We start from the raw sequence: 24022 nt of genomic DNA, 5'->3' as shown, positions 1-24022 counted from the left end.
CATATGCAAATCAGTCTTGACCCTTTTCCTTATGGGAACAGCCCAGCCTGAACTGCCAAGCCAGGTACCTCCCTGGACCGGAAACAAGCCTCCTGGGACCGGTTTCGGGGCATCACCCCTCATCAGCCGGGCTAGCTTGAATCCAGTGGTGCAGTGAGCATGGGACACACGTTTGGGCATATTTTCACACTGATGCAAAAGAAACAATTGATGGACGGAATGCTGGATAATGCAAACATTCACCCCTAATCAGAAGGATCTGGGTTTGATTCATCATTCTTTTGCTGACCACACCACCCCACTTTGGACCCATCCATATGCAAATCAGTCTTGACCCTGTTCCCCATGGGAACAGTCCAGCCCGAACTGCCAGGCCAGGTTTTCCTTGGACTGGAAAACAAGCATCCTAGGACTGGTTTCGGAGCATCACCCCTCATCAGCCAGGTGTGGGTGCCGTGCTCTCCATGTCACTGGAGCCAAGCAAGCCTGGCTGATGATGGGTGAAACCCCAAAACCGGTCCTAGGATGCTTGTTTTCCAGTCCAGTGAAAACCAGGTCTGGCAGTTCGGGTGGAACTGTTCCCATGGGGAACATGATCAAGACTGATTAACATATGGCTGGGTTTAAACTGGAATGGCATGGGGAGCATTGTTCAACATTCTGTCCATCACATGTTATTTTTGCATATGTACATGGATCATCAGTCATCTCGGAAGTGGTTGGCAACAATTAAAAAAACTGCTTTCCATCACCAGCCAGCCCTTTCACAAAACAATTAAATACAGCTGTATCATAGTCACTGTCCTATCCATCTATCCAACCCTCATGCAATTTATCATTAAACGCATCCCTCAGTCTATCCAAAAAGATTCAGGATGGCAGCAGACGGGACATGTTGAGCTTGAAAGTGAGAAAGAGGTATCGGTAGATAAAAAGACCAAAGGAAATGCCAAGAGCCAGGTTGTGAGAAGACAGAGTACATCAAATACAGGGATGATCTCAGAGAAGTACTTGGGGCATGTTGTATTTTATATCCTTATCGACTAATATTCGCTAAGGATTGCACAAATGTACCCATTAATCTAAGTTCTAGCCTTAATAAATGGACAGGAAGGACTGAACTTTGTGCACACATTTACTCTGGATTTTTCCCTTCACACTTGTTTAAGAATGCCCAAGATTCAATAGGAGTGTGTGTGTGTGTGTGTGCTTGTGTGTGTGTGCGTGTGTGTGTGTGTGTGTGTGTGTATGTGTGTGTGTGGGTGCTCTAATGCGTAGGGTAATGTAGGGGGAATGTTTATTTTATAGATTCATATTAAGTGATCAAAATGTCTTCTACCCATAGAACAGTAAAAGATCTGCAGAGAATTTGCATGAGCAAGGGCTTTGTTACATAAATTAGTTGTGTGCACCTCATCCATCAGATTTTCACAAAAGGTTATGCCAAGATATGTATATCTATTTACTTTCTCTAATTTTTCATTTCCTAGATTCCAGGTGTATTTTGGGGCTTTTCTCTCCCCCCTAAAAACGAGAATTTTAGTTTGTGCTAAATTCACTTTTAAAAAGTGTTTTTGTGCAAGTAATGCAGACATTTCAGACTTGCCTGAAGACCAATGGGAGTCTGCTCAATTAAAACTGTGCAAAAGAGTGAGCAAGCTTTAAGGACCTATTTGTTTCATGATACATTTTATTGGAATTTAGCAATAAATCAAGGCTGAAGCGGCCCACAAACATACATAGGAGATTGTAATAAAACCTCTGTTAACAACTGCAACACAGAAACTTGCAGTGTCAGTCCCAAACATCCCACCCATGTGCCACATTCCACCAGTATAGCCCTTAATCAGATTCAAAATTAGACATACACCTCCGTCTCTCATGCCATAGCACCATAGTTCCGTATTTCAGCTTCCAGCTAGGACACGAGAGAGCGAACTGGAGCTAGGACTATACCCCTGTAATCAGCCCATCGCTGCCAAATTTTTGGGTATTTTAAAGGGCAGCCTCTGGCCTGATGCACTGCTACCCTAAGACTCATACTATGGTCCATCCCCTTCTTCCAGGCCCTGACGTATGGAGTGTCCGATTTCCACGTTCTAGCTATGTCTCTTTTCGCCAACGTGAGTGCCAGAAACAATAACTGCCTTTTATACTGATTCCCTCCATGCTGTGGAGAAGGATTAACTTAGGGTCAAGAGGAACCACCCAGGAGAGGACCTTCCCAAGGCAGTATGCCACCCCCACCAAAAACAGGTCAATGCCACACAGCTCCACACCGTGTGGAGGAAGGTACCCTCATCTGCCCCGCAGCTGAGGTACACAGGGGAGTCCATCATACCCATGTGCCAGAAGCGACGCCCCATGTAGTAAGCTCTGTGTTGGTATTTATGTTGTATCAAGTGGAGAAGGGCTGGTATTGCTGCTGTACAGGGAGTCCCCTGTTCCTCCATCCAGTAACCTCCTAAATTGTCAATGTCCGCCTCCTATGCTGCCCTTAGTGCGGGTAGTGCGGTGGAGCTGTTTGTAATCAGGGACCTATATATATTGGTGATTCTGTTTGCACCCAAGTCTCCAATCAGGAGCTTGTCCTCTAATGGGCTCAACTCTGGCAGCTTCTGAAGGTCTGGGAGATAAGGGGATATGGCGTGACAAAACTGCAGTTATTGATAGAATTGGCTGTGGTGCACCTGATAGTCACTTTGCATCCCCTGGAATGATTTTAACACAGTACCCCACATAACATCTAGTGTGGATATTTCTATGGTTAACCCACATTGCCACTCAATAGAGCTTCTTGTTGTAGGATAGTGCCCTGCTACAGAGGTGTTCAATGTGTCAGGCTCCCCCACCACCCGATCCGTCAGAGAGAGCGTCTCCATGTGTCTGACTACTTGGGCTGCCGGGGCAAGGAACCCAACCCTCTTCCCATTATATAGGTAGTCAAACAGGGAGGCATCGCCCATTGCTCTGTCACATACGGAGGGTACTTCTGAGGGCCATACCACCAGTCATTGATAATCAATAGATGGGAAGAACCCGTCCTGGACCGCATTGAACTGTCTAAACCATGACAGAGGGATAGGGTTGGGGTAGTTCAAAAGCTGGTATAGCAATCGGGGGTAGGAGGACCCTTTTGAAAATTGACGATCTACCCAACAAGGTCAGTAGGAACAAGGACCAGACCTTCACTTCTTCTTTGACGCACAATAGCACAGAGGCTAGATTATGGGTCCACCACAATGACGGGTCTGGAGAAACAAATACTCCAAAATATTTGAACCCCAGATGGCTAGCGTCGACCCCGATGCCCACTCCAAGTTGCCAGCACCCCCGCCAATGGGGAACACTGTGGATTTCGCAGCATTCATGTACAACCCAGAAGTCTCGCCAAAGACCTGCAAAATCCGCAAGATGTGGGGTCCGTGATGAAAAATATGTTGTCATCTATATATAGGGCTATCCTATTGGACAGCGCTGAGGTCCATTCAAAGCCCCACACCTGGGCGTCTACCCTTACCCATGCAGCCAAAGGCTCCATGGCCAGTTCGAACAATTAGTGGGGCCAATGGGCACCCCTGCAGTGTACCCCTGCGGATCTGGAAGGTGTCTGAGACTGCACCCGCTACTCTGACCGTGGCGGTTAGGACCTGTTTTGGGGGATGATTTTTCTCTTCATGCAACTAGGAAGGGAAATCTGAGAGGTACAGAGAAAATAATAGAGGTGCCAACATGCAGCCCTGCTTCAAACTATTTGGTGTGGGGATAGAATTAGAAAGACCTTGAACTCCCCTCAACAGCATTTTACACAAGGTAGAAGAATGCAAGGACACCAAGAGGTACAATAAACCACTTGGTATCCTTAGGGCAGATCACTTCTGCCATAAAGTCAGTCTGTCCACAGAATAAAATGCAGTTGAAAAGTCAATAATAGCTGTATATAAATATGATTTATTTGTTTCCAAATCCTTATCTGATAGAAATTGTAAAACTGCTATATTGTCAATATTTACTTCAGCACCCATCTAAGACATGCCACATTGGTCGCTTGCTCTGTAGGACACACCACTCTGCTGTGCTCTACTATTATCTAGGGGGGTCGAATGGGAAGAGTGCTGGCGTGAATGTAGTACATTGGCGCAGGAAGTCCCTTGGTTAGGTAGTCAGGGAACCTTACAAGGAAGGTCACAGGAAGCATTTACAAAGTGAGGGTGAGCATGCATCCCCTGAGACCTAGACGCCCTACAGGTGTCTGATTCGGCAGTATGAGACCCTGGCAGACTCTTATGTCACACAATTTGGGCAATCAATATACTATCTTATAATTTACAATCTATGGAACAAATTTAGAGCATCTTCAGCTTTAGAGATTGAAGATGGCATTAGCCACTGGGTTTTAATGTTAATAGAATAACTGTAGAGTATGTGAGCATGAGAAAGTGATAGCAATGCAGTGTGGCTCCTGGTACATGTCTTTTTTTCTGTGTATAGATTTATAACACAGAGATCTCTAGTGTGATTAGGTGGTGACAAAACATCTAATGAAAAAAACTAACAAAGTAAGGAAAGTAAGAACTGAACTGCATTTACCGTCATTTTTGCAACGCAGTTTCTGTAACTTTTAGATGTGTTTGGTAAATTGCAGGGCCACTGCATGACAGTTTTCGTAGAATTTATGAAAATCATTTTATCATGCTTCAAAAAACCATATTTTTGAAAATGTGGTTGTCTCAGATACTAAATTCTTGATCTAAATAGCCTTTCGTCAATCCACACACCAGCTCTGTGTTGTGAAGTCAAAGTAAGAGTCTGACATTTTTCAATCGTGCAAACACAGGGCTGTATTTCTTTTTCTTTACAGTTATTTGTCATCTTTCGATTTTCGGACCTTTGATTCGGAAGGAGTCATTTTCTATGGCGACATGGGTGGGGATAAAAACTGGTTTGTTTTAGCACTTCGAGACAAGCACTTGGAGGTGCAGATGATAAATGAGAACGGGCAAATGCTGCTGTCCAAGTTTGGCCCGAGTATCAGTGATGGGAAGTGGAGGAAGGTAAGTCAAGTCTTTTGTTAGCTACCTTTACACAATTAGTTCAAATTCAGGACACGTGTATAAAAATGCAACAAGCACAATGTTAGTGATGAATTTATGCAACATCCGTTTCATTATGCCAAGTGACTACATAAAAAATACAGGCCCTGACAAAGCAAATAGGTGTGATTACAATTTGGCAATCGGTGGCGTAACGCAAAATGATGGGGCCCCCTGCAAAATGTGAAGAGGGGCCCCTGAGTCTCCCATATCTCACAGATCTTTATTGGCCTGGGCTGAAAAGAGACCCCTGAAGAGCCCCTGAAGAGTTAACCCCCCCCCCCCCCCCCCCCCCACACCCACCCGTGCGCAGGGGCCTGCATTACATCCAGTGCTTCATTTGAGCCGGTGGTTTCTCGTGTTTGGCACCAGTACCTAATTGTCAGCACCGACACTTATGGCAGTCTGCCACATGATGGCGCTGTCTGCTTAATTTATGGATAAGCCCTATTGGCTCTCTCAGTGGTCTTGAAAAAAAGTTACATGAAATAATTACTTTCTGTATCAAATGTGTATAGGAGTCAACGAATAATTTGCATGATTGAGTGTATTTTATTGATGTAAAATAATTCCTCATGCATTCGTATGTAACCACTTCTCGTAAACAGGAATGATGCTCCAAATAAAGAATAGCATGAGGTGATAGGTACACTGGGCAGAACCAAAACCCACAATATGCATATTTGGAAGACTAGAAAAGAATACCCCCTGCAGACAGATAGCTGCGCAGTCAACCAGAACCCATAAACCCATGTTTTTGTAGTTTTCAATGAGAAACTCACTAATTTCACCTCTAAAGATGTTCTTTTTAATAATAACTTTGTTTGACTGCAATTTTTAAGACCACTGCAGGTAGCTAGATTTTGAGATGGGTGGAGATGACACTACTTTGATTTGTGGAGAAAGTGCTTTGTTGGAGAGTTTTCCTCGTTGGAGAATCATCTTTTGTTTAATGGTATTCACCATTCGGTTACCAACCGATTCTAAGACCCTGCGTCTTCAGCTCGCCCAACTCTGCTAATAGGCAAAACAAGGGTACTTTGGTTTGCCTTTAAGAGGCTGAGAGGGTCTGTTTGGCATGAGGGTTTTCCTATAGCATGAACAAAATCCTAGGCCACTCAACTTCCTTAGCATGCCACATCAGTTTCATACACCCTTATAGCCCGAATGGGGAGGAGTCTTATTGTAAATAATCTGCTGGAGGTGTTGTACTTTATTTTTTCCTACAAGTCTCATGCACATGTTACCCAGACTACCTTGGGCCCATACCCTTAGGTAGTTGGAACAATGACATGTCATACAGAAGGTTCGGCTACTCGTATATCAACTCCTCTCTAATTCCATACACAGCAGACACTGTACTTCTGGGCAGTTTGAAACTGGGTTTATTTATCAATGCAGAGTAGGAAACGTAGATGTCAATTCCGTTTGGTGAAAATCGCCTTGGCCATGACCACCATATTTTCCTTCTATTGGTACTCACTCTACAACACTAACAGCAGTGATGGACTAGCCTAGGGTTCCACATTTCAGCGCCATTTTGGAATATTAAACTACACCATTGAACAATTAACATGTTTCAAATAATTCTACATTCATGATCTAACACTTCTTAAAACGAAACCTTAAGCTCATACATGTAATTTTGTGAGTGTTTTCAGCAACTTTGAGTTCCAACAGTATGTACTGTCAAATGATAATTATTCGAAATTCAAATTAAGTCTTCTCCTATTGGATGACATTCCACAAACACAATTTTACTTGTTAATATACAATGGACAGTTATCCCATACTTTCCATTTTTTACTCATATATATTGTATTCACCCTCATAGTTACTAAGTGGGTTTTCTCCATATATAAAACACATTCAACACTTAACCTGACTCGTCTCCTGCCATTCTGTTAACTAATTACGATCTTTCATTTAGAGAACTTCCCGGCTACTTTATTCTCCCAGGCTGGGTTCCTAAAAGTATGAACAAAAAACACTTTAGAACCTTACTGTAAAATGCAGTCAATCCCATCACATGCCTCAGTTAAAGGCAGCATTATTACAAATGAATAAGCCTTTCCTCATCTACATTTTTAATGAAAGGAATTAGTGGGATGAGACTTTGCCAGAATAATATGATCTAATTGTTGATATTTAAAGCTATTATTGTGGTATGGAAAGAAGCAGTGGAACCTTTGTTTGGTCTGCGACTTGGCTTTCTAAACGCTCACAAGTTGAATGTGTGATGGGCAAAACGATGATTTATGACTTGGGCTTGAGATCTAGCTATCTAGCTGGGGAACTAGTGTCCGCGGATAAGGAATTGTACGCTTTACCGTGATGAGGGACATATACTTTGGGTATGGGAGGAAGGACTTAGGAAGAGCAGGCTGCATCATCATGTGCGGTCAATAGTTTGATAAGCTTCTTGGCACTTCTCGTGGACCTCTCTTTCTCATCAGCAGCTTAACATGGAAACAGTATAGAGGACATTCCGCCGACACTCAGCCTTGTGGCTAGAGCCGGACAGAATGGCATACAGAGGAACACAATGGTGACAGTGGACAACTACTCCTTCTCAGTAAGGGAGTTATAGTCAGCACCATGATTGGCTGTCCCGGTGCGAGGAGTTTTCCAATGATGAAGCATGTCACTTCTGGTGGGTGAGGGAAATCGTCCTCAAAAAGGAATATCCCCTTCCAGCTAAGTTGTTTTCTCCAAGTCCCAGGGGTTTTCGTTTGTGTTAGTTTTTGTTGTTTTCCCATTTGGTTTGTCTTTGGTGTACATCTTCTTCTCACAATGGTTTGGCATATGTCCCAAAAACCTTTTTTGTTTCTGCTTTTGACTCACCATTTTTAAGTCTGGCTGAAAAGACAACTTTAGCTCTCTTGCCTGGATCTTGTTTACCAAATCATTCATAAGGAAAATACATGCATCTAGAGGGGTTTTAGTAAATCCTCTTTGTCCATTAGCCTCCTGAAATGTCACTAGAATGATGCTCACTCCCGCAACTGCACACAGTAAACGACACTGGGTCAGCTGACTTAAAGTCCTTGGATACCTTCACTTTGAATGACTGCCTTTTGCTGCTATATGTGTATGTAAAACCAGTTTGCTAAAAGTAAGGTTGAAGGCACCTGAATTTATCAGCGACTGCTATTACCTATATGTTCTAGGCCGTCATCGCAATTGTTCTACAATAATCAAGACATTAGTTGAAATTTGCAATATTGACTTATGATCATTAACCAACATTGTCATATTTGTTTTTCCTATAGGAAACAAGCTCTAATCATTAAATCACTTGCATCTGACTCAATATGGGCATCTAGTAACAACAAGATGTTGCTTCTGACTGGAGAGGGGCAGTTATTGATCACTTGAAGTACTGTAGCTTTGTGAAAGACTTTTCAGACTTTTGAATGTGACTCAAAATGGACATGCAGTGTTGTGAATGTCTTACCTGCCTCAAGACAAATTATAAGTAAAACTACATAGATATATATGAATAAAAAGACCTTTAATCAAACGTCTTTATCTTTCGGTTTGCGCAATTAACATTGACATTTTACCACAGCACGGAGCATAGGGCAATGTATCAGCACAACTCAGTCAAACGCCAACTTTATTATAAGACACTACAATTTAGTGTCACGTGTAGTGCCAGTCAAAAACTGTCTTCATAAGAATAAGATGAAAGGCACTTAAATTTAACCGTGATAGCTAGTACTTACGTATACTAGGTTCTCCTCACAAGTATCCAAAGTAGTAAAGACATTTATTGAAAGATGCAATATTGATTCATCATAAAACAGCTGTAGCACATTTACTTATCTTATGGAAAACAACCACAGTTTATTAGAGTATCAAAATTGTATGTGTACATTTGAATGTTAAAGCAGTACCCCCTCGCTTTTGTGGAGGACGTTTAGAGCAGTTGCGTTTGTCTTGAGTGGGATATCTAGGAATGACTTGAAGCACTGCAGCTTTATAAAGACTTTAAGCAGTGGGACTGGCTTGGGAGGGGCACCTAGTAACAAGTTGAGGTACTGCAACTTTTGTGTTGACTTGTTAAGCAGTTGCTTCTGACTCGAGAGGGGACATCTAGTAAACGCTTGAAGAACTGCAGCCTTATTAAAGACTTCAAGCTGTTGCTGCTGACTCAATAGGGACATCTAGTTATGACGTAAGATACTGCAGCTATGTGAAAGACCAGAACTATTGGCTTTGCCAATGCTTGTTTCTCCCTGCTCTGGAGAACAATGTCAATGTTGCATAGCAAATATTCTGGTGCATTTAAGAGAGTACCCACCACTCCTTCCCTTGTTCCTGTGACAGGCCAGCCATGCCCCTAACTAGCTGAGCCACGACAGAAAAATTAAATGATAATAACATTCTGTTATTATTTTATTTTTCCTTTTTGAACTGTTCACAGAGTAGTGGGGTGACGCTTCTCCGCCTTAGTGGAGGAGCCGCCACTTCTTGAACTGTCCATTCATTCAAAATGATAAACAAGCATTTATCAGAAGCCACCAGTAAGGCTCCCTAATTCAAATTCCAGTCCACCAAGAACAGATGAGCTAAGGGTGCAGATTCCCAACTCCAGTGCTTAATTTGTGCCAGTGGTTTCACTTAATGGGAACTGCCACTCATTTTTAGGGAACCGGGACATATTTACATCTTCAGACTATGACCCAGAGCAAGTGAGAGAGAGGCTGAAAAGGGAGAAAGAAGGTGGAGGATAAAGATAGGAACACAGTAATAAGGGGATAATTCATGGATTAAAAAAGAACTTGCAACAGTGAAACAAAGAGACAGGAAATTTAGGGTGTGGGGAAAAGGCCGTAAAATGGAATCAAGACTAGGCAACCGTGGTATTTGGATCTACAGAATTTGGCAGCAGCAGTGGCAGCGTGAAAGGAAAATTTTGGGCCCTTCCACGTATTTTTTTTTTTTAACAACATGCACTGCATGACAGTGGCGTAACACCAACCTCAGCACCCCCTTTGAAATAGCTCTGACTACACCATTCACGGGTTTATTTCTCTGCCCAGGGAATGCCATTGATGTGGCCTGACTAGTACAGGGTGCTGTAAGATGGAAGCTATATCATGAGTTTTGCACATTTTAGGAGTTCGCCCCAAATCTTTGCAAGCCTCCCCCATCCTTGTATTTTACATAATTGGCCTGAGGCATGGATGCCACTGTCTTTTCCCATCTCTCAACACAGACATTTCAAATCAAGACCCAGACGCAGTATCTGGTGTACCGAGGTGGTACGCTATTGAGGAGATGCTATATATCTTGTGACCCCTGCAATCTGCCACCGAGGCTGTGATTCCCATCAGATCTCCGCTCTTATCTTTTCTCAAGGAGGGTCCACATCTAAAAAAAAATTGTCTGCTTACATTTAATGTACATGTGTGTAAAAAACAATTTGGGGTGTCCTGGCTCATAGAATCAGTAATGACCGACTTTAACCTCACAAATTTTATTTATTTATTTTATTTTATGCGTTTTTATATAGTGCGGACTTTACCCGAAGGTGTCAGAGCGCTTCACAATAGGAACAGTAATGATACATGAGTAGAAAATTACAAGTGAGCATGTTACAAAAGCAAACGTTACGTTACATGAGGCAATAGTGACAATTGTGCAAGTATCAAGACCAAACAAAATGCAAGAGGTAGCAAATGATACGTTACAAGAGGAAAAAATGGCATGTGTGCATGTTACAAAAGCGTACAAAGTACAAGTAGAGGTAAAATGCTGCAATAAATGGCAGACACTCAGAACACAAGAGCAAACGTTACGTTATATGAGGCAATGGTGGTAATTGTGCATGTATCAAAAGTAAACAAAATACAGGAGGTAGCAGACGATACGTTACAAGAGGAAAAGTGACGTGTGCATGTTACAAGAGAGTACAAATTACAAGTAGAAGTATAATACTGCAATAAATGGCAGACACTCAAACCACAAGAACACACTGGGAAGGCACTTCTATAGTCATGGAGAACAGAATTTCCTATAATGGAAGGACTTCCTTCAGGTAATAGAGAGGGCGTGAATTGAATTTGGAAGTGTCTTTGAAGGAGGAGAACTTTGAGGTCAGTTTTGAAGGCCTGGGAAGAGGTGGTGGTCCGGAGCTGAGGCGGAAGTGAGTTCCAGATTCTCACCGCATTGCCTGAAAAGGATTGGGCCATCGATCTTTCCTTCTTGAAAGTGGGAGGTTCAAGCAATACATTTTCCGCATTACGTGATGGTCTAGAGCCTCAAGAGAGTTTCAGTTTATTCGCCAGGTAGCGAGGAGAGGAGGAGTGCAAGGCTTTGGGATTTTGCTCATCTGGAAATTCGGCCAGTATGTTAGAATATCTGCAATTGCAAATCCAAGGTAATGGGAGAGATTTGTGGGTATCCACCAACAACTTCCAGATAGCTTCCCACCGTAAAAATGCACACAGATGTCTTTCTCGCCAGTGCTGGGCTAAATGTGTGTCGAGAGAGCGAATCGAAATGAGCATGGACAGTTTATGGGAGTGTAAGGAAAACGATATCTCCACCAGTAAATCAATTTTCATTTACAACGTTACATTTCCTAATTCACAGTTGTATTTAATTGTATGCATGCATGATTGCACACCTGATTACAATATTGCAAATGGAAATATGCACATACGCGTTTTTAGTACTGCTGGAAATCTGGGAGTGTCACAGATTTCTACAACTGCTTCTGAGTTTTTTTTTTAAATCCTAAACAGTTAGACATTTGCAACAGGAGGGAAATCCCCACAAAAGAAAATGTCCCATATTTTTAAGATATGGCCTTTGAGACAGCTTTAGCTTTCTTGCCAGACTATTGTTTTTCCAAGGAATTCAAACGTAATAAACATACAAAGAGGAGCTTTTGGTCAGCGGGCTTCATCTATTGGTCTTTTCGACTGTCAATCGCATTTTGCTTCCGCCCGCCACACAGGATGGAGCAGTGGGTCAGCCCACTTTATCCATTGGCTCCCTTCACTTTGAGTGAGTGCACAAATCCAGTGCACATTGTTCACATCCGCCTACAAATATTTACTTCAGTGTCAAAGGTGGTTTAAAATGCACTAATTTCTGTCTTTGAATAATGCTATTTATTTTGTCTGCAGTTCGGATTCCTAGTGAGATGGGGATTTATTTTCAGTCTCTTTTTTAAAGATGCAGTTTATAGTGTGTAAGTGAAACAGTAACATTGCAGGTGCGTTTATTTTGAGTGACGATAATAATGAAATGCATGGCACAAATGAAAGGCTTGATAATTTAAAAAACATCAACAGTAAAACAGCCACATCAGTGATTTGTTTTAAATTTGAATTTGTTTCGTAAGCATATGGAAACCACATTTAAGGGGCTCTGTGTTTTTCTTTTTATATTGTGGCAAATGCATGCAATAAAAATGCCCATTGCACCAGCTTGCCAAGGTCAGACACTTTGACTTTGCCAATGCGTATTCAGATTTTGTTTGGCCTTGGGACAAGACTGATTTAGCTCCCATTGTTTCTCACACCTCCAGGCTCTGGTGCCAATAAACCTGCTGAACTATTGAAAGCTATGTCCCTCGTTGACCTTTAGTGCAGCTCTGAGAAGAAATGGTGTGCAACCTATGGGTCTATTCTGCTGTGGCGGCTCCTCCGCTAAGGTGGAGGAGCGTCGCCCCAATGCAGCAAAGCAGTGAAAGAAAGCACAAATACAGTGATAATAACTTGAGGATATTAGCACTGTATTTGTTCCTGCTGCGCTGCTTTACAGGGCGGGCGGTGCTGCTCTGCTCTCAGAGCAGGGGAGGAGTAGTTTGCCCACTCCAAGCGCGCAATGACTGTTTGACCGACCCTCTGGCTCCATCTAAAACAGTCATGGGCACTTCACATGTTCTCCATGCAAGGTGCATTACAGCCTGCGTGGAGAACATGCAGCATTGTGATTGGCTTAGGTGAGGGAGCCTGACTGCTTCCTGTTCCAGCCCCTGAGAAGAGAGACTGAGACGAAGTGCGGTGCGCTCCCCCCCTGCCTGCCCCACCACCCCCGATCCATGCCGGCCGCTACTGCTATTCTGCCTTCTCCTCAGTTATAAAATGGCAGTCCAAAGGGCAAGACAAATCACTGTCATAAGTCAGCCCTAAATAGGAGCAGGCCTTCCAGCACTGACAGCCCAGCCGCCCTCTTGCACAGGGAATGCTAGCCAAGGGATTTCTTACAGTGAGGTCAACTGAGGCTCTGTAATTGAAAACCCAGTGCTTCTCTCGCCTCTAAATCCATCAGCGGAGCAGAGAGTGAGGCACATGGGAGAAGTTCTCTGCTTTACGGCAGATATGCTGCACCCACTGGACTCTAGGTTACCCTCTTAGGGCCTTATCCTCCGATCGCGGCAGTGGCATAACAATAGCCCCTGCAGTGCCTGCGGAGCTCTGGGGCCCCCCCGTCCTGCACTGTGCGCAGGCAGTGACAGGACCTGGAGCATGGGGGGGGGGGGGGCAATCTATGTACTTTGCAGGGGGGCCCACTCAAGTTTCGTTACACCACTGGATCACTGTTGTTTTCCTCATTACCCCTCCATCCCCCTGGAGTCACTGATACCAAGGATATGGGATCTCGAGTCATTCCTAATATCTCCATGGTATTTCTCATCAGAGATCATTGCCACTTACAGCAGTGGAAATCTGTGTGAAATGCAAAGGAACTGCAAATTTACCATTGATGCCACCGTAATCCCGATGGAGTTGTTAACTCCTATTACCAGTCCTATTGGGTTTCCAAGAGCACTTGTAACTGCTCTCCAAGTGCTTCCCCTGATCAAATCCTTCCAAAGGTTCACTCACCATTAAATTCATTTGTTCATTTTTGCTAGAAATTGAATGTGCGTTTGTGTTACTTGAGCAATTAAAATGGCTTGGGCTGTATTTCATCTTATATTTTTTATTTATTTTCAATATGTCTTTGCATGCATTGTTCATCCTTATATGTTCAACAAAACAAGGGTGAACGCAAAAAACCTAAGTGGCCATGAAAGAGAGAAAATATTTGGGCGTCGTCACGGCATTTCCTGTTAGATGGTTACTTTTCTAAAGACTTGAAAAATATTACTTTTCCAAAAATTCTGTATTTTTCAGTGCATTAGCAATACATTTCAGATGCAAAGCAAAGTAATTTAGTACAATGTTATTGGATATGTTAGTTTGCCCTACGGTGCCACGATCTTCTATTTTCACTGAGTCTAAATCATCATTTCCGGAAACGGTAATTTAAAAATGAATAGGATTGGTTGCTGTTTAGATAATAGTTGCCCAGGATTTGCTCCCAGAGTGACAGATCTGCTTGGTGTTCTCAAGGTCTCCGTCGACAGAAATGCCAACACCATTGAAGTGAGAGTGGATGGAGAAGTGGTGGTCAGTTTAATGCACTATATCAAGACGCCGTTCAGTGGGCACGCTGACTGGAAGCTTCGGATTTTTGTTGGGGACTTGCCCCTAAATAGTACTGCTCAGCTTTTGAGGCCGGTAAGTGTAAACACTTAATTGTTTAATGATGCTTTCAGTGAGATAAAGATGTGTCAATCTTACAAAACTGGTGCAAGAAAATGGCTGCCATGTGCAAGCAGATGTCTGTTGAGCCCAGTAACTGCATGCTCACAAAATCCGTTGAGAGGAGCTATGTGTGTCCAGCTCAACAGAAGGTACAAGAATGAGTCAAAGTCACACAAAAAGAAAATATCTGGCATGTTACAACTGTGACTCTCAGGACAATGGTCTACATTCATCACCACACCAATCAAAAATCTAAACTTTGGGTGTGTGCATCCCTAACATTATCAACGATTTGCAAGTGCACTCTGCTATCAGAAAGAAACCTGTTTTAATTGTCGTTGCCCACTGATAGGCAAATGACTGCCACACTATTTCTAGCCTGCATTGATGGCACTACCCTTTAGTCTGCATATGTTCCCCTGTGCCCCGTTATGTCACCTGGATCACACATCCTTTGAAGCAGTCACCCGGTTGCATGGCCCTTGTGCTTGCCAATATAACGCAACTTACTAAAAATAGAGATATTGACTAGTAGGTTGGGTGAGCCTTTCATTGTTTATTAAATGTGGAAATTTAACAAGTATTGTTGAGCTGCTGTTGTCCTGGTTGATGTGTTAGCATCATTGCTTGCTCCTTGGCTTGTTATTGTGATGATATAGAAACTGGGGGGTGGTGGGCAAGGGGAGCATGGTCATCTCTTAGTGGTGCCACGGGTGGCTTGCCCTTTGGTACAACGAGCGCTGCCCTCGCCATCCTTAATGACTAGAGGGCATGAAGACAGCAATTAGAATAGATAGCAAACATGACCTAATGACTTCTACTTACTTTAGGTAGTTTCCACTCTTTGCCCAACTCCAAGCCTCTCAGCAAGAAATATCAGGTTATTGAGTGGCAAAGATTGGGGTAAGGTGTTAACCCTGTGATGACATAAGTAGTCAAAGAGTGCATGTTGTCACTTCTGCCCCTGGAATTTTGGTGAATATATGGCCATGGGATACAATAGGCTTCTATTCCACATAGGGTGCCATCCATTATGTATTACGATCTTCCTAATGTCCTAAAACATCATATGCCGCTCTACTAAAGGCTGATAACAAATGTACAGGTGGATTTGTTGGCTTTCGTGCCCACAACTGGCAATACTGAATGTGTAGCTGATTGTATCTAGTCCTTTCTATTCAATGTCAGAAATGTTTTCACACCACTGAAGTGGGGCCATGGTAAACAAAGTAAACCTACTAAATTTGCAAACGCAATGGGAGAAAGATAAGAATCAGATATGTCTAATCTACTCTGTGCCAAAAGAAAATAGTCCAGAGCAGCAAACATTAAATATAAAAACAGTGCTAAAAATAGCAAAGAAAATCTGCATTAAACGGTCATAAAGAAACTTTTGGAATGCCTTCGACACAAGTGTGAGTGAGAATCAAACATTGTCCTATCTAATAACTCCATATATATGGTTTTATACTACCAGGTAAACAGTGTGGAAGCCTGTCACACACGCATCACAAACACAACAAGATGATGGACATAGTGCTGAAACTTTTCAACCATTCACCCCGAGTCAAGAGATCAGGGTTTAATTCATTGTTCTTTTGCTCACTATGCCACCCCAGTTTGGACCCAGCCCTATGCAAATCAGTCTTGACCATGCTCCTCATGGGAACGGTTCATTCCAAACTGCCAGGCCAGGTCCTCCGTGGACCGGAAACAAGCATCCTGGGACCGGTTTTGGGGTATCACCCCATATCAGCCAGGCTAGCTTGAATCCAGTGGCACAGCGAGCAATTTCACCCATCCCTCACACATGTCACCAGATCAGGAGGCCGTAATAATAAAAGGGGTGTTTGGGTTCTCATCTCCACTCTAGTTACCACTAACTTATGTCAGTGTTCTCTCTGCCACTGTGATACACTAACATAACACTTACACTGATTAGAAGTCCACCAGCACAACAAAGGGAGTCCCCTTTCTAGTGACCTGATTATGCAATTCCACCATGAGTAACATCCCACCCCTTCAATCACCAAACCACACTCCCAATTGACCTTTCTCCTGAGCAATTTGAAACCAGAGGGGCCCAAGCATCTCCACACTCATCTGCAGAGTCATGTCAATCATCATGGGACAGCTGGAAATCAGGTGCCCTGATTCAAGGTGCACAATCAACTAACTCCCAGTGTATTGCAAGCCTCCCCTGCTACCTCTTCTCCTGAGACAGAATGACCCACGACCCCAGATCCAACGCCTGAGGGGGAATGCCTTGGTATTGGTTGAGAAAGGTGAAACCGCCTTTGCCTCAGCTTAGAAATTGATGATCACCCACTTTAAAACTGAGTTCTCAGTATCACAATTGTTTTTATGCTTTGAGCGTTCGAAAAGATTTAAAATCCGTGATGGAACACGAAGGGGTCTTATTCCCTGTTTTACTTCCCAGGACCAAGACCACTAAGTTGCCAGTCTATGCTCCACCAGCCTGGTTCCTCAAATAGCAACAGGGGTTGGTAAGAAGATCTAAATTCTGCTATAACACAAGTAATGCTCTCACATAGACATGCTCTTCACAGTTTAAGCTATCTAAACTGGGCCCAAAAAATTCACTCAAGCTGTTTTCCTGATCTTGTTTGAATGTGAAGATCAGAGCATGATCGAACCGTTACTACAAGTCCCTACCATGCTTCTGTTGCTTTATTGAGCGGAGACTAGTATGTGGTGCATGGGCATCATTAACGACAGGGAGCACCTTCTATCGCAATTTGTTAAAGGGAAATGGCTGAATTACTACTGCAATGTCATTTTAACACGCTTTACCTTTATCGAATGATGGTAGCAGGCCTAACATGTCTTAGTTCTACAGAGAAGTCTTTTATTGATGGGACAAGAAGCTTCAAGCATCCTCCATGCATTCATAGGAATGCGTGCATCTTCTAAAGCAAGGCACCCATGACATGTATGTGGCAAGTGTAACTATCTCTGCAATTAGAAAAACAAGCATTGGTAATGCATTCGTTTTGCCTATGTAATGAATAAAGAGCTGTTTTCATCAATCATCGTCCGGAAGAAGGAAAGAGCTCCCTGACAGATAACACAGGAGTGTAGAGGATGTGGCGCAGCAGCCAGAGTTGCTGACTCGAGAGCTGGGGGTTCGAGTCTTGGCGGTGCCACGCAACATCTTGTGATTCTATGCAAATCACTTAATCTCACCTGGTGATGAAATGTTATATAAATATGCTGCAAGAGTAAAAGGCAAAACTTTATGAAAATATAGCTCCACCAAAGCGGATGTTCACAGTATTTTGGCTGTGGGAAACTGATAAGATAAGCACATGAGGAACAGGCATTTGCAAATGCAGGAAAATATGCTACAGCCAATAGAAATGGAGGAGAGGTAAGTGGCAAGTACAGGAATCAATGAGAAGCCAGGAAAGAGAGGAGGTGGGATCTAAGTCCCTTTTAAGTTTATATAAAAAAATATAGATTTCTCAAGCACAGCACAGGCGAAACCTAATAAGCCGGTCTGGGTAGCCAAATGAGTGAATCTATTTAGGCAGCAACAAAATTGAAGATGTACAAAAAACACCTGCATCCAAATCAGACGTAACCAATGCAATTATGTCATTTAGCAGCATGAGTATGAATTCCCGCACTTCCACTGTCTGCTGCATGCTTTGCAGATTTTAGATTTTAATAAAGAACAATAGTTTTAACTTCAAATGGATCAAAAGTTATTGAAAACATTGCACATGGAATACAGTGCTACTCCAGACATGTAGCAGAGGTCAACTAGCCCCCTTTCAGTGGTTGATTGCTGTAGTCAGATATTTAAGGAGGTGACAATTTTGCCCTCACAATGTTAATAACCCTGATTGACGGACAAAGGAAATGGCTTTTGTCTACTGGTCAAAATTTAAACCTCACACTTGTAAATGTAAATCAAAATAATTATTACATCTTAGCAATACCTTTTTGAATATGATCAGCTCAATGTATATATTTTAACTCTTAAGAGCCCTAAGTATTTTCTGTAGCATTATGATTGTGTTTGTATTATTGCGCATTAAAACGTCAAAAGAGCTAGTTAGTAATGTGAATACACTTAGTAACATATATAATTTCCCTTCAATCACCCGATATAGAAAATACTTTAGCTTTGTTTAGCCCATTATTTTCCATTCCTTTTTAGCATAACTTAATCAATTCCGCTTCCTAATTTAGTCCTCAACTGCTAATAATTCCAGAAGGCCTCGCTAACGAGCAGTGACTTGTCTTGATAGATGCTGTTTCTTCCTCCAAAGCAGAATCATTAAAAAAAATATACATACATACAACTACTGATACTTTTTCCTATTTGGGAATCTTATTTGATAAAGAGTGCCTATGGAAAAAGGCAATCTCCAGTAGGAAACTACAGTTCAGTAAAGCCTGTATGGCACTTAGAGAGTTTGCCAGGAGACTGGGTTCCAATCCACAAGAGTTGATGATGACAGTCTATAAAGCTAAATCTCTTAGTGTTGCACTTTATGGGGCGGGTGTGTGGGGACACAATAAATGCGGCGAAATGCAACTTGTTGAGAACAAGTGCTTCAGGTAACTCCTTACCACCCCTAAAAGTGCCCCAGTATATGTTTGTCATGCTGAACTCGGAGCCCCGTTTATAACAGACCTGATTATGTTACAGCCTATGCTACTCTGGTATAAAGTATGGACTTCTGCACACACTGATTTGAATCGTGCCATAATTAAGGATTGCCTTAAATCTAGCTTATACCAGCGTATCTTGTGGCTAGTTTACATCCAACGCTTCTGTAATGACCTGGGCCATCCAGAATATTTCGAGAAGTAAGAAACCCTAGCCCTCATTAGTGGAGTCACTTTAAAAAACGAAATTATGTCACATCTGGAGAATAACAGACTTACTTCTGAAATCTGCAAATCCAGCGTACTGAAAAACCAATTGATTTTAACAACTCCCAATATGCAACCTTACCTAACAGCAGTTTTAAACCCAAGACAGAGGCTTATTTTGATTCGTTTAAGATTAGGCACTTTCCATAGATTGGTCAGCTTTCCACATACGAATGACTAGTCTACAATCCTACGTAGTTGCCACTGCAGTGGCGGTATGGCCCTGAACTGTAAGTTTTATAACCATCAGAGGATGCGCTACATCATACCAATTTTGAGAGCTGCACATTTTACGCACTGTCGACCTGCGTTTTTATATTTACAATCTTTGCCTTCTCTGGCGATTTGTTATAGTATGGCATCCTTTATGTGGGCGGTTTTGTTCGCTAGAAGGAAGACCACTTTAACATCTCCACAGCAAAGTTTTTAGAGGGTTATCTCTATGGTGTTTCGCTGGGTGGCAATGTGGGCTTATTGTAGACATGTAATAGGAATTCTGTGTTAACGCAGGTAACTTGAGCTGATCTTATGAATTGTACTGTATCTTTTTAATGTTTTTTATGCTTATATTGTTTTATGTATCGCTTTTATGGATGGCTGATTGCCTCCGGATAAAGTTATTATTGATTGATTGAGATATATATATATATCTATATATATAGATATATATATATATATAAATATATATATATATATATATATATATATATATATATATATATATATATATATATATTTTGTGCATGTTTGATTCATGTGGGGAGGATCTTAGAATATTGGGCATGACCACAATGAAGTGCGCTTCATGATTTTTGGTCCACTGTTTTTCAGCTGAACCCATCTATGGATGGCTGTATGCGGGACTGGTCCTGGGTCCAAAAGGAAGCAAACATTCTCACCAGTGTAATGGAAAGCGGGGATCACAGGCGCTGCTTCCAGCAAGAGGAGCCAGGAGCCTATTTTCCAGGACATGGGTTTGCAGAATTTGAAGTACCATGTAAGTATCACCTTCTGAATTTGTGTAAAAAAAAAAAAAGAAATGTCTGATGGAAGTGTTGCTATTAATGTGTATTTAGCAACAACAAGTGCTTCTGGCCAACTGTTGAGGAACTTCTATGTGAGGTGTGTTAGTCCCATCAACTTAAAGGGCAGAAGCCCTCACCCACCCTGTGGTGGTATGCTTCAAACCCATATGAAAAGTAAGCATGTATGTGCCTAAATCATATGCTCCAAGAAAAGGTGTGGAAGCATTATTCGGTTTCTTAGACTATAGAAGACTGTGTTGTGTATGCTATATATGACTAGGCAATATAAGAAATTATTCTAGAGTGTTCTGTGCTTCTAACAGCAATATAAAATTACACTTCATAATATTCAAAAAGGCAATTCCCTTGCAGACTTATGTCGCGCTTAGCAGACATCAAGGTGACCATGCAGCAAACTACACTTAACGTAATTCATTTACATTTTTTTTTTTTTAGTTAAGATAAAAGAATTAATTTGAGCATTTTTCATTTTAAAGCAAATTTTGGACTAGATTTTGGTCCTCAAGGCCTAGCTCCATTCTAATCTGGTATGAACTCTGTAGGAGCCTAAATAAATACCTTTTAGATGTTTAATTGCAGATTGCTAAAAAAAAAAAAATTGCTGGGTAAAGCTTCCTCCATATATGCTAGAATGCAAATTAGCTTTGACTTTGTTGCTTTACGTATTGGTGATAATATGAGGTTTTTTTTTAACCGACCTCAATAAAGCATTGAAGGCAAAGCACAAATAATTCACTTTTAGTGTTTGGGAACTTAGGTGTTGTCGGTGACCACCTTTTTCATCAAATCAAACACCTAGATCCTTATATTTAGAAATCCAGTCAACCAAGTGCCTGATTTATAAAGGTAAGGTACACTTTTGAGTAAATTTATACTTTGTAATAAGTTTGCTACTTTCAGTATTCAGAAACTCTAAGTGTAAACTCACTACAATAGTGTAAATTACACATCTACACCACAGAGTAAAGAGTAAACCTCTCTCTGACCATCCCTAAACCCCTCTTAATCCTCTCTAATCCCATCCCTTTAGCAGTAAATCTGCCCCTTTTCCCACTGATTTCCCTGTGCCCCTTCCCCATGTACTGCTATAATCTATACATACTTGAGCGGAGCTCCGCAGTCTGGACAGAAAACCCGAACTTTGCACTCATAAGTATAGGCAAAACTTATAATTTGTAGCACTACAAAACATACTACAAAGTGCAGTTTGTGAATAATGCCACAAGTGTTTGCCTAGATATCACATGCAGTGTTAGAGTATTCTTCTGCCAGAAACTACTATTTTTGTTTTGTCAGGATTTAAAAATATATTGTTTGTTTTGAAAAAGAACTCCAGCACATTTAGTAATTTTTTAAGAACCACAGCGGTATAATTGATTAAAATAAACTAATTGGGATATTGAAGAGCGGTTATGTGCCAAGGACCAATTTTCGGTTGATGAGAGCTGCAGGCATTGAGCTGACATCTTAGTGTAGTGTCTTGGCTCAAGGATAACAGACACTAGAGATACTTTTATTACGAGCTTTATTCAGAGCTTCTTGCTCGGTCCCTGTCCCTATTCTAACCGCCTTTTCCTGCCGTGTCCCCTCCTCGTCCCCTTGTCCCATTAGCTCCGCCCACCCAACAACTATACCGCTCACTTTCTACAACTCCCCCTTAGTTAACAAAATGAAATGACTGACTTGTTCATAGTTCTTCAATTAGTCGTTTTGGCCTTTGAATGTCTCGTCGAGGTCGGAGGGATACGCCCCCAGCTTCAGTCTCAGGTTCTACGTGAGTATCAGGACTCTGAACCGCGACTGCTGGTTCAGGCCGTTCTCTCCCTTCACTCTCTGGTCGTCCCATCATCTTCTGGAGCGACTCTCTCATGGCTGGAGGGCATTTTTGAAAATGTGATACATTCCTGGTGACTTTCCTGCTGTCAGACTCTGCGGTCACCATGGTACCCTTTTGCTGAGTAATCGTCAAAGGCTCAGCTCTGAACTTACAGTCCGTTTTCCTCTGCTGTTCCTGCTTGACTATGACACAGTCCCCTTCATGCATGGATGGTGATTTTGCTCTCCTTCTGGAGTCCGCATATGACTTCATTTTGTCTTTTCCAATACGGTCAGCTGTCATGACCTCCTGATGAACACGGGCAGGTGAGACCGCTCTCAGAGCGCCTTCCCATGTAGGTATCCGGGTCCTGATTGGTCGCCCAAGCATTAATGTGGCAGGGCACTTTCCTGTGGTGGCATGCGGTGTTGTTCTGTAAGCCCTTAGAACTTCATTGAGAGCCACTTGAAGATCCCTTTTTTCGACGGTCGCTTGTTGAAAGGTCTTTTTTAGAGTGGCCATGAACCTTTCAATAGTTCCATTGGCCTGCGGCCACAAGGGCGTGACTTTACGGTGCTTGAAATTCAAATGCCTTGCGAATTCACCAAACTCGTGCTCATTAAAAGGAGGGCCATTATCCGTTTTTAGTTCTTTGGGAATACCCCATGCCGCGAACACTTCATCCAACACCGCAATGGTGCTTGATGCATTGGTGGATGATACGAATTGGGCAAGTGGAAACCTTGAATATTCATCCATAATTGCCAGGACATATTTTCCCGATTGAAGAGGTCCATAAAAGTCCATGGCAAGTTCTTGCCACACTCCACTGGGCAATTTTGTCATTTGCAGAGGAGCTGGGGGAGCTCCTTGACTGACGAGTTGACATTGGGGACAGTCTTTGAGGGTGAGTTCCACCATTTGATCTAAAAGTGGAAACCACACCCGCTCCTTGAGAGCTCTTTTAGTCGCGACCACTCCCCGGTGGCATTCATGGGCGAGGTTGATGATGCCCTGACGTAGTTGTGTCGGAATGACGATCCGTTGGTCCCTCAGTAGAAGACCTTCCGAGGTGGCAGAGAGTTCCTCACTCACATGTCGGAATGCTTGCATTTCTTGTCGGATTGTGGGATCATTCCCTTCCTCTTCACTGTCATGTCTCCACCTATTGGTCTGCAGTCGGCGGAATACTTTCTGCAGGATGACATCCTGCGCAGTGGCCTCTTGAATGGCTTCCAGGGGAACTGCTGGTGGTTGAGCTTGGCCCACCACAAAGTGGATGTATTCCTCGGCCATCGATGATAGTGATGCCGGCGATGATTGAGGGTGTCGTGACATGTAGTCAGCCGGATTTGCTGATTTTCCCGGCTTGTGCAGTATCGTGTATGTATATTCCTGTAGACGCAAACCCCATTGCTCAATCCGAGGTGGCATCTTTGACCTGGGATTTCCAAAGATGGTGACAAGCGCCTGATGATCGGTCACCATGGTAAAATGTTTGCCATAGATGAAAACATGGAAATGCTCGCAGGCCCATACAACTGCCAGACTTTCTTTCTCTGGTTGAGAATACGCCGTCTCCGTGTCTGACAAACTGCGACTGGC

General features: G+C 42.6%; 1 protein-coding gene across 1 annotated transcript in view; it reads left to right on the top strand.

The window, feature by feature from the left end:
- The window catches only part of LOC146785097 (growth arrest-specific protein 6-like), a 115384-nt gene that overhangs the window by 43753 nt on the left and 47609 nt on the right, over nt 1–24022 (top strand). The window contains exons 3-5 of the mRNA XM_085633652.1: nt 4862–5054; nt 14453–14620; nt 20387–20552. Of these exons, the coding sequence (XP_085489778.1) occupies nt 4862–5054; nt 14453–14620; nt 20387–20552 (527 nt within the window). The remainder of the gene's footprint in view (nt 1–4861; nt 5055–14452; nt 14621–20386; nt 20553–24022) is intronic.

This window comes from Triturus cristatus, chromosome 11 (assembly GCF_964204655.1).
Source record: "Triturus cristatus chromosome 11, aTriCri1.1, whole genome shotgun sequence".
Taxonomy (NCBI): domain Eukaryota; kingdom Metazoa; phylum Chordata; class Amphibia; order Caudata; family Salamandridae; genus Triturus; species Triturus cristatus.
Note: the sequence above shows the minus strand (reverse complement) of the source record. Positions and strands in the feature narration are given on the sequence as shown.